The sequence below is a fragment of the Ascaphus truei genome, chromosome 3, assembly GCF_040206685.1.
Source record: "Ascaphus truei isolate aAscTru1 chromosome 3, aAscTru1.hap1, whole genome shotgun sequence".
Classification (NCBI taxonomy): domain Eukaryota; kingdom Metazoa; phylum Chordata; class Amphibia; order Anura; family Ascaphidae; genus Ascaphus; species Ascaphus truei.
Genome location: NC_134485.1, coordinates 369662918 through 369675293, shown reverse-complemented (window position 1 = coordinate 369675293; position 12376 = coordinate 369662918). Strand labels below are relative to the sequence as shown.

Genomic DNA, 12376 nt, shown 5'->3' with positions numbered 1-12376 from the left:
GGGTTGGCCCGGTATTAAAGGGGTTGCACCCCATATGGCCACCCCCTAACCTCACCAGGGAGGCAAGGGGGTTAACTGGACTGCGGTCCAGGAATGTGGCTTACACCTTGTCATGTCAGGAAACTGTATGTTCCCCTGTTCCCATGTTTCATTATAATCCTGGATTTTAATGTTTTAAAGTGCATTTCTGTATCTCCAGTTCTGGAGGTCGCAGAGAGTTGATATTTGGCCAATGTGTGGAGTCACTGTAGGCATTAAGAACTGGCAAATTTCGACCCACTGAGCCCACCAGAATGGAACTTATTAATATGTGTAGATATTAAAGTATATATGGATGGTATTTTGGATCTGCTCTGAAAATGCAGACCATCTGCTATGCTAATAGGTCATGAAGGGCAGCCGGCTGATTGAGCCTAAGCACTGTGATCAAAAGTTAACTGCCCGGATTGTTTACACTAAGTACTAATCAACAGACCAGTACTAATCAACAAGACTCTGCCACTCTAATTGTTACCTGAGGGCAGAGAATCAAACTGGAGTGGTTTGTAAGTGTTATGTCTACACCTACAAACAATGCAGATACTTCATTTGGTAGATTGGTCGTCGCCCCTGATTTAATTATGGAGCTACCCATAGAGTCCCAGTACACATGGGCTAATTAGATGGGGGGCATGGGTTAATCTGTGTCTCCACGTTAGGTATTGGATACAGATAATTGTTCACCAATAGTCTGTATTCAATGTTAAGAATAGGATTACACAGGTATATAAACTGTGTTAACCCTACAGTTTTTAGTTCTTCTTCTGATACCATCTTGAATGTCACCGGATTGCTGGAGAATTGCTAGCTGATACTTCTCCATCCCCCAACCCTAAGTAAGTGTTACCTTCTTGTCTGTTAATTATACTATATTGCTGTGTTCACCTTTTTAAGGAATAAATATATTTTATTATATCTAAGCCTCGTTCAGTTCAACCCAGATATTTGGTGTTCATTATATCTTGTCATAAGCTACTGTGACAATGTATGCTGGGTATTACCCAAAAAGGAAATTAATGGATTTAGACGCAAACAAAAGTCTGTAACATCAGCACAAAGGTGAAGAAAATAAAATGGCAGTGGCTTGATCACACCACAAAATGAAATTACCATTGTTGGACGAAGATGATACTCAAGTGGATTCCATCAGCTATCAAAAGACCAAGATAATAACAAAGGTAAGATTTGAGGATGAAATTGGGACATAGTTTGGAACAACGTGGAGAAGAGAGGCTCTCAACCAAAGAGAGACTTGTACCAGCAGTGACCAACAAGAATTGAAGATGTTGATGATGAGGATATATACTGTGTCTCTGTGTCTCTGTGGGTCTGTATATATATATATATTAATTTTTTTATGTCATTTCCCTGAATCCCTTGCTGCAGTGGAGGTGCTGTGTGCTGGGTGATAATGGTGAAAGGCAGGGTTGCAGACCTGTCTGACACATGCAAATGAGCATACAGTCATATTTACAGTTGCTATATGCTTTACTGTGGAGGATTTTTGTCACTTTTTTACCCACCATAACCTTAATAATGTGTGGTGAAGACCTACTCTCAGTCTCATACCAGCAAAGCCAGTACAACCAACCTCACACTGAAGAGACCCACAAGGTCGAAACAGTCTGTCTGTGAGTGGATTTACTGGCTTTGCATCTCATCCCAGCCTATGTTTAAAAGCTATGTTTAAAGCAGCATGCATTGGCTTAAGGGTTGTTCATGTAATGTGAGCTTGAGACAAAAGGTGGCACTGTGTGCTCATTTGTATTTCATTTCCCAGAATCCCTTGCTGCGGTAGAAGTGCTGTGTGCTTGGTGATAATGGTGAAAGGCAGGGTTGTAGACCTGTCTGAGACATGAAAATTAGCATACAGTAATATTTACAGTTGCTATATATATATATATATATATATATATATATATATATATATATATATATATATATATACATGTAGAGGTATCAGTACCGTGTTAGCCGAGCTTCAATAATCAAAAAATAAATAGATGATACCGTTCTGTGGCTAACGAAATGCTTTTATTTGTGCGAGCTTTCGAGATACACTGATCTCTTCTTCCGGCGATGTTACAATGAATGAAGCAAGGATAACTTAAAAACAGTGTCTCTTGGAATGTTATCTGTGCTTCTCCTTCCCCCAGTGTGGATGTGTTTTATGGCTAGAGGTGTCAAAGGGTAACTGAAAGCAAGTGAAGAAAGATTGTGTATGTGTATCAGTGTGAATAAAAATGAATGGAGAGCCCACAGTATAAACAGTGCTCTACACAAGGTGTGTGTGGAGTGAGAGGGATATAAATGGTGTGGGTGGGTGTGGAAATGTGAGAGTTTGTAGCACAACTAAAAGTGTGTGTGGATACTATGTGGTCCCTATTGGTGTATATGGATGGAAAAATAAGGAGTATTAGTATGTGTGAGAGACAGCTGTGTGTGCATACATATAGCACAGTATGTACAGACATGGCCTTTAGCGCTCATGGGAAGAGAGTTCGCTAGTGTCAGTAATGACTCAAAAAATTTCGATCTCTGTTTAGATATATATACACACACACAAACACACGATAAATCATGTTTTCCCTACCAAACCCCTTCATTGTCAGGTGGGCCTGCAACACATTGCTCTTCCGTTTGGCTAAAGGGGCTGCAGAGGAATATTTTTTTTAACTTAAACCCCTCAGTCTTTTTGTTGACCCTAATCGCTTTCCATTATTACATTTATAATGGGTTATAATGCACACGTATAGTATAACAATTAAAATCATCTGGAATCCTGTGATAGGTTTGTTGTTCTGCAGTGTGCTGTGAAAATTTTGTTTTTTTGCGCCATGTATTATCCATATTGAATTCTTTAGCAAAGTAATCTCCATGTTTAATACAGGAGTCGGTATAATTGCCTCATGCGTTCCCAACATCCATTGCTGGTTCCTCTGTCAGCAGAGGTGTTTAATCAGAGTTTCCAAACATTGTGCCTGGCCTCCATAGGGGGCCAAGATCTCGAAATAGGGCTCAAAATGACAAGAGGTACATAGACACTTTGCGATACAAGAAAAGGGAGGCCAAGAAATGGGAGGACTCAGAGTGAGAAATAGACAACAAGTGGAGGTCAGAAAAAGATGTCAGTTTTCATGCATTAATAATCCAATTGATATAATCCACAATATGGTATCCATATTCTTTTTTGGGAATTTTTATGTCCCAGATCCCAAATCTTGTTCTTCTTTTTCCCCTGCATCAAATGCGTAATGACGGCACAGGGTTAAAACAAAGGCTTTTGGTGAAGAGGGACAGTTTAAATAGATTGGGAACCATTTGGATGGATAAGTGAACAAAAACATTATACAGCTGAACCCCGTGATAACGCTGTGCTCAGGGTCCACATAAAGAGACTGCATTATAACCAGGATCGCATTATAACTGGGATTGCGTGAGGAATTACCCGGCATCTGAAGCTCTCTCCTCTCTGCAGCTCTCTCCTCACGTCCACGTGCGCGATGCACATCTCCAAGGTTTTTTTTTTTAAATAACATTCAATGCTTTATTGCTAACGGACACACACACACCTCCCCCCTACACTAATAACTAACTAAAAAAAAAAAAAAAACCTTGGAGATGTGCACCGCACAAGTGGATCCAGCCTGATGAAGCAGGGAGAGAGGAGAGATTTGCAGAGAGGAGAGATCTGCAGATGCCAGGTAAAGTCCTCGCGCGGCAGCCAATTCGCTAAAAAAAACTAACTTGGAGATGTTTTTAAATCGGGAGCCACGCTCAGACCGCATTATATGCGGATCCGCATTGTAGCGGATCCGCATTGTAGCGGATCACGCTATAACGGGGTTGAGCTGTACTTGGGTATATGAGAAGGATTGTTGACAGTAACAAGAGCTATCTTTTATGAAATACCCTTTTTCTTCTGTCTTATCTTAAATGTCTTTCATAGTTAATAATGCTCACATTCTTATCTTTTGAAGCTTAGAAAAAACAAGAACCTATCCAGCAAGAAAATGTTCAAATTCAACATGATTATGAAATAACGTAAAACGAAATATAATAACATGTTTAAAACTTTGCTTTATCATCAATAAGCAATCAGCAGACATAATGAATCCGTGATGTTACTCTAAAGGATGTCAATGTAGCAACCTGCAAAATGTGTCCCATAATGCAGACCTTTTTTTTTTCTTGTTATTCAAGTGACTTACTGTACATTTGGTGACGTTCTTGTTGATTCCACCTCAGATCTGGTGGTTATTTTTGATGGCACTGAAGACAGACAGGTGATTTAAATATATGCCTCATGTCCTCTGTGCTATTGCTCCCTGCAGTAATTCATCCTATTGGCACTCTCGAAACTGCAAGTTAATCAGAGAGGATTTGAGAAATACCAAGATTCAAGCAAACAATTAAACACTTACGTTGTTTGTGATACATTTTAAAGTCTGTCTAGCAATATTTGGGAATAATAGGCTTTGGGAACTTAACTGTATCCCTTCATCAAGACTCTGACGATGACGGCAGAAGAATACCTCTCAAAATGGTTGTCACTGCAAAAGTTGGTTAGTCCTTTAATGTGTCACAAACAAGTATGTCAATACGTGTCCCTCTTTACATGGGTAGGCATGAAATATTCACAATATATAGCTTGGACAGAGTTATTTGCTCCTTTCTAATTTACGATACGTCTTTCAATGAACTGAATGTTAGCAATTCACTTTTTTATTTCATACACGCCTTTTTGATTATACATTATTTTTCCAGGACATCCCAAACTAAGGCCAAGCATGCCAAAGAATGGATATGCTACCAAGCCAGAAGTACAGACTCGTGAGGCTGAGCGTCAGATTGTGCAGAAACTCAAGGAGAAGTGTGAGGAACAATCAAAGAAATTTCTTTGTGTCCAAGATGAGCTAAAAAAAGCGAGTTGTGCATTTGTTGTCTTTGCTGTGACAACTCAGTATTTCTTTAAGAAGGTAAGGAAATTCATAAAGTCATATATTCATTTTTATTATACTGCAGCTGTACTGCTTGATTTCAACATGTGTAATTAATCACTCCTGTTAAAACATGTATTATTTGTAATATTCACACTGATGGTTGAAGAGTTCTCACATTATTGTATGAAGGAGTGACTCAGTGAGTAAAGGCACCGGCTCTGAAAACAACGACAATGAGTGAGTTTGAAGCAGGGGAGCCTGGTTCAAATCCTGGTACTAGCTCCTTATGATAATGACCAATTCCTCAGACACAAAAAAATAGATTGTAAGCTCTATGGGTAGAGCCTGTAAATATTCTATGTACAGTGCTGCTTACACAGTCAGCTCTATACAATAGAAGCTATAAAACAATCAATGTTATTATTATTATTATTTATTAGTATTATTATTATTATAGTGTTCCTTGCCATGTGGCTAATCCTAGTCTTCATTGGACCTTTCCAAATGGCAAAAGGTTCCTTTTGAAAATTCTTGCTGCCTGGGATACAGTAACAGAATAGAATTGTGTGTCACTGCCCTCACTTGGCAATGTGAGTTATATAAAAAGAGGACTCTGGGTTAGAAAATAGTTTTGCTAATACAGTGACAATTCTTAAAACTATAATTGTTTGTCAGTAAAAAAAATTGGGGCGGGAGGGGTTAAGTTGGCCACCCTTCATTTGATCTGTTTAGATAATTGTTATTACAATTGCACCATGGTGGCACCATATGGCCCAAATGATTGGATTTTAAGGTGTCTTAAGGCTTAGCAATTTTCTCTAAATATGGCTGTAAATATGCAGATGTTTACATTGTTAGTTAAGCACAGAATGGACCCAACCATAAAGACACTCAGGACAGGAAAGTAATAGGAATAGAAAAGACACAGGCACTGAAGGAGGTGGTCAGTTTAAGAAAGAGCATTGGGTGGCGAAGTCAAAATTAGCAACAGCAATATAGACAATAAAGTGTTAAAAAGTAGACATTTCATTTAAACTATTCAGTGATAAAGGAAATTGCTGTTCCTCCTGGCATTCAATAGAAATGTATGTCGATTTTTTTTTTTATCATGTTGTCCCAGTCTGTTGCTATTTTACTGTACAGTACTTCTTCATCTCCTAATCTTTCCTGCACTTCTGACATTCATTTAGAATGTATAAGACCCAAGTCTCTCAGAAGTCTCTCATGCAGACCTAGAGGCAAGGATTAATCATAAGCTGTAGTGATGATGAGGGATTGTAAAGCTTTGAAAAGAAGAGGAACACCGAGTTACATATTTCAAGAAGGAGGTGGATTTTTACTGCAGAATTTAGAAATGACTGGGAGGGAAAAACTCCAAACGTACATGGGAGTTGCAAATAATCATTTAGAAAGAAAAATCTGTTTCTCATGCAAGAGCGTTCAAGACAAGTGGATTTTAAGAATGCTTGTTTGTGCAGATCTCCATTTCAAGGAAGGGTGGGCACTTTCCCTCGTGTTTTGGGTTTGAGTTTGGTTCTAAAGAGATTTTGCGTTTTGGTTTTGGAGGAAGGGAGAGAAACTGACTACATATTCATTTAATGGACATCTCTCCTTATATACCACCGACAATGTAGTTAACCTATTAAATTGCGGTTAGAACCAAAAGGGTGTCATACAGTATCTTACAAGCAGTCCATGTATGAATAGAAATCTTTGTTGGGACTAATGTATTTCTAAAGTTCCTCCAAAATACCTCCCAAATTGGTGAAGTAGCAAAGAAAAACACAAACTGCTTCAGAGTTAGGGACTTATTCTAATAGAGCCGAAGTTGTCATTGCCAAATCACACATTTTGGCATGTTCACAAGAAGCGGAAGGAAATGAGAGAAAAGGCTATATTCTCTATTGCAAATCGCATTTTCTAAACTGCTTCTATCAAAAGGGACAAATCACTTGATTTATATTTGCTTTTAAAACAAAATGACCTGAGGGTGCATACGGGTGACCCTACCGAGCCTGAAATAGGGCTTTAACAAGGTGGTGTGCTTCCTAACTTAGTATTTCCAGTTGTATAGTTATCCCTTGAACCTCCCTCCAAATAAATTAGGGATAAATGCCTGTGCTGAAAAAGTAGGTACCCTGGGAGATATGCTAATGCAGTGGTTCCCAACCCCAGTCCTCAAGGACCAGTAACAGTGCAGGTTTTAAGGATACCCCGGCTTGAGCACAGGTGGTTCAGTCACAATGATTGGGCCACCTGTGATAATGAGAGGATTACCTTAAAACCTGCAGTGCACAATGATTGGGCCACCTGTGCTAATGAGAGGATTGCCTTAAAACCTGCACTGTTAGTGGTCCTTGAGAACTAGAGTTGGGAACCACTGTGCTAATGTTTATACAAAGTATATTTAAATGAGTCATACAACCTAAAATATTTCCTTAAGATCAATCAGTCTAAAGGCCCTTAGCATGAAAGGGATACTGTACCAATATCACCTCAACAGGATTAGAACCCACAACTTCTGCCATCCCTGCCACTCTAGAATTGAACAAACCCAGATTCTGGGAAGTGCTGCTGTAACAGCATTCTTTTGAGCTCTATTACTCGCATCTGTAGCTCCCTCCACCTAGCTTCATGTCAAGCAGCAAAACATGTGAAATCTTTTTTTACATAAATCAGTTCTATAGCAGTAGATAATAGTGACTTTTTAAATTATTCAACTCTTAATGCCATTTTTTAAAATCAGTTTTAAAGCATCCTTCAACTACTATAGCAGGTTTTAGCCCACCTCCCAAGATTTGCAAGATCTTGGCAACAATTTCATGTTTGTGATCATTTGTTGCCAATGTTCTCAGCAGTTTGAGCTGTAAACTTTAACAATAGATGCGTTTACATTAGTAATATAAGAATACATTGTAGCTGCTGAGTTACACTGACTGAAGGATTGATTTAAACGGAAAGGTGGCCATTATGTTAGGCACACAATCAGGATTTTTACATATTTATAACAGGAGCACCAAACGATTGCCAACTTAGGTAAGAAAGTAGAATTATACATTGTCACGTGCTTTACATATAAAAAAAAATAATAAGAAAGAAAAAGGGGGGACCATTTCAACTTTCTGGTTGCCAGTTCAACATTGCTTGTGCAAAGAAATGCACACACCTGGGAGATATGTGACAGTGGAATTTCCCAGCAGTTAGTTCAATGCTAGAGCTGCTGCTCTGAGTGGCAGTGTTGTGGGGTCTGATACTGGTACCCCCTTCATCACATTGGACCTTTAGATTGATTGGTCTTAAGGATATATTTTAGGATGTGTAACTCCTTTAAGTATACTTTGTATAGACATTAGCATATCTCCCAAAGTACCTCAGCTATGTTCCCTTTTCAGCACAGGCATCTCTCCCTAATTTATTTAGAGGGAGATTTGAGGATACATAGATACAACTGGAGATACTATTAAGTTAGGAAGGTGTTGTCACCATCCTCGTCATCATTCTCCTAAATTGCAATTATCTCTCCAGCTTTGAGGTAGTGAGAAAAAAAATGCAAGTTCTGTAGAAGTGATTTAGCCTTTTACACTTTTACACTTTTCCAAAGCTACTAGAATACAGCGATTTTTGTCATTCTTCCCGGATTTGCACTGCCAGAATGAAAACGCTTCTGAAAAGCCTTTTTTTTTTTTTTTTTGCATGGTTTGCATATGTAAAAAGGGCTTACAGAAAAGCAAAACATGCACATTTTCTTCTAGAGTGTACTTTACAAGCAATTTGTCACAATTCGGAGCTACTAGAATAGGCCCCTTAGAGCCTTAATCACTAACACATTCTATATATTGATATCTCATCACATACAAATACAAAAGATGGAAAGACAAAGATCCAATATTCCTCTGCCGGGGCCGTCATTGCTCCCAAGCAGACAACTTTTGTCATGAAAATTGTATGCAGATGTTCTTTTCTTGCGGACATTTTTTGCATATATAATTGTTATTCTAATACGTGTCCCCTCTCTCTCTGTATATTTCTTCGGGGTGAATGAAAAATATTTGCAAACTACGCTCTGTGAAATGCCATGGGAATACTTATCTTGGCGGGATTTCCTCACTTGCAGATAAAATGTGCATATCGCACGGAATTGCACAGCCAGCAGCAAAATGTCTATGTTAACGTGCTTTCAGATCGTTTGGACGTGCAATACCTGTTTAATTAATACGACGAGATGTGTTTCAGCGTGATTTCGCCTCTTTTCGCTCAGAAAATGCATTCTCACACTTTAATGAATAGGCCCCTAAGTGTGTACAAAGGAGACGGAGAAACATATAGGTAGAGCAAGAAATAGGTGACATACTGTAATATATAGAGCTGCAGGAGGAAAAGTAACTTTTGTTCTTGATTTAAAAAAAGGAAAAAAAAACACAGAGATAGAATTTGACCTTTAATAGAGAAAAGAACCATCAGTGTGATTTACTAAGCAATGGGTTAAACAAAGGAAAATGCTAGCACAGTACAGTCATTGAGAGAAAACGTCAGAGGCGACTTACAGTATATCCATAAAGCAAGCAGACGTACAACCTTATAACTTATACAGTATATACACCTGCTGAGTACTTTAGGAAAAGGTGTTAATACTGTAGTAGCAGAGTGCAGACTAGTTCAGCCGACACACTAATAATAACCGCTTGTTGGCAATCCATAATACCATGAGACTGAGAAAGTGAAACGGCAAACTCCACCAAATAATTCATATGTGAAGTGGTAGGAAAATTGAAGGAGACAGCACATTAATTCCAGTATCATCAAACCTATGACAGAAAGAGAAATGCCTTTAACAGGGAAGATAATTTTGTGTCTCTTTTCAGTACCTCTGAGTGTGTATTAAATTTGACTTTTCTGATGCCCATTGACACAATATCTTTGTCCCAGAATGGAATAATTAGACAATATATATGTAGCCATGTATAAAAATGGTATACAGTTCTCTCTCATGCTGGCAGTAAACCTGGTAAGTATGCAGGATTGCCAGCATCAATCATGGAGGTTTGCCCTCACACCCTGGTGAGGTGTCATATGTACACAAGGGGAGTGGTAACATACTCTGTGTCCACTGTTAGTGACAAAAAGGGTGTGGCTATTCCCTAAGTTATATAAGACAAAGCACTGTCTAAAGTTAGTGTGTTAACTAGGAGTTCAAGTGTGTTAATCCAGAGTTATGATTCAGTTCCGGAGGTCTGCAGCAGTTAAGGCTGTCAGACCTAATCATTAGTATCTGCACTGTGATCAGGGACCTGACACAGGTGGTGATCTCCCTGAGGGGAGAGGTGACCCAACTCCATTAGGAGGACATGACCTTCTGAAGGGATGAGCAGTATGACAATGAGCGGCTAAATACAACCGCTGTGAGGGGCAGTCTGCCTATGCTGAGAATAAAGATGCCCAAGTTCAACAAACCCTCGCTGTGTGGGAGTGAAGTTCTTGCACAGGAGGAGGCACCACAGAGGAGGTCCTCATCAGTTACATCTTCCTGCGGACGCAGAGATCCTGATGAGTTGGCGGCGCTGCAATGGATATAGGTAGGACTCTAAGCACACTACCTCAGATGCCTGTCTTGCTGATATCCCCATACCAACCCAGGGGGAGACTCAGGAGTCCTGTACGCCAGCAGGTGCACCAAAACATACATGCATGTAATGGCGACCGGTTAGACCACAGGGGCCAATGTGAGATTGGGTGGGTCCAGAAAAACCGTTACATATAATTTCTCCAATATATCATATCCTGGAGTTTTTCAATGGCAGGGTAACATATGATTTTACTATAATCATATCTTATTTTTGCTAGAGTAAAGTAATTTGTGGCTACTCTAAAATGAAACTTTAATTGTAACCCTCCCTGCCCGACTTGTAGGGAGATCATATTGTGTACTGTGCTTGGCTACTCGGCATGGGTTACCTTGATTCAGTGTGGTGGATTAAGGTAGCGGGGCGATGAGGCAGCAAGGATGGAAAATAATGGACGTCAGGAACTTTTGTAGTACAACAGTCTTTTATTCGTGTCCCCAGGCACGGGGACAACTCACAATGACAACGTTGTACTGGTTTTATAACAGATGTACATAAATACGATGCTTCCATTAGTGCCCAATTTTAACACATCAAATGGACGTGCGTCGACTTCGTTGCTTTACTGGTGTAGGACCCAGCCCCCCTTTGTTGCTTTGGGATCATCATCGGTATTATCCCAGTTACACTAGGACCAATACAGGAATCCTGGTGGGTCCTTTACAAATTACCACAATACCTTTGGCCTGTAGTGTATGGCAACTACCACTTCCATATAGACTGTGAGGAATATTAATGCGTATCCGTGGTTAAAGCTGATCCGCCGACCCCTGGGAGCCCTCTTTGTTGAGGCTCTCTGTGGCATGAAGTTTTCCTATCCAATATTTTGGACTCTATTAGCCTTCTCTTGGGTTGCAAACTTAAAGGAGCAATATCCCTATCTACAACATAATAAAGCAGCGGGACCTGGTCTATGCTATTACTTTATGAACATCCCTATCTACACTATCCAAGGCTCCTCTCCTCTTGTCCTCTTGAAACCTGACTTCCAGACCCTTCCCCCCTACCTTGTATATCCCTTTTAACATCAGTATCCACATGGTAACACTGGGTGGGGCCCAGCTCAAACTATCCCGCTATTTACTCCTCACATCAAATGATGGGATAAGGCAGGGCTCTCTGCCCCCGGCTCTCGCGCCCCCCTGCCTTCCTTCAGCCGCGTCAGATGACGCTGCGTGGGCGTGTGACGTCAGGTCACATGGTGCCGCGGCGTCTATTGACGCCGCGTTGCCATGGCGACGCAACACAGACGGCTGAATCCCGGTAAGTAAATAGTTGCAGGGGCCTCACGCGATCCCCTGGCATTTAATTTAAATGCCTGGGGGAAGAGCACGGGGCCTCTGCAACTGCCCGCGCCCCCCCAGTACAATCTCCCGCCCCCCCTGGGGGTCGCGCCCCCCACTTTGCACACCGCTGGGGTAAGGCATAAGTGTTCTTGATCATTGCTGTACAATTATGATGCAAGGTGCAGTCACATAGTTACATAGTTACATAGTAGATGAAGTGGAAAAAAGACGTACGTCCATCAAGTTCAACCTATGCTAAATTTAGACAACAGATACTTTATTCTATATCTATACTTACTTATTGATCCAGAGAAAGGCAAACAAAAAACCCCATTAAGGGGAAAAATTAATTCCTTCCTGACTCCAAGAATTGGCAGTCGGATCAATCCCTGGATCAACATCCTTCCCATGTATACTTATTTGGTATATCCCTGTATACCTTTCTCATCTAAAAAGATGTCCAACCTTTTTTTGAACAAATCTATTG

The 12376-nt window shown here is 40.2% G+C and overlaps 1 protein-coding gene across 3 annotated transcripts in view; it reads left to right on the top strand.

Annotated features, from left to right (window-relative positions):
* The window catches only part of MTUS2 (microtubule associated scaffold protein 2), a 666577-nt gene that overhangs the window by 519298 nt on the left and 134903 nt on the right, over positions 1 to 12376 (top strand). For all 3 annotated transcript variants that reach the window (XM_075592173.1, XM_075592174.1, XM_075592175.1), the window contains exon 7: positions 4807 to 5018. In XM_075592173.1, coding sequence (XP_075448288.1) covers positions 4807 to 5018 — 212 coding nt within the window. The remainder of the gene's footprint in view (positions 1 to 4806; positions 5019 to 12376) is intronic.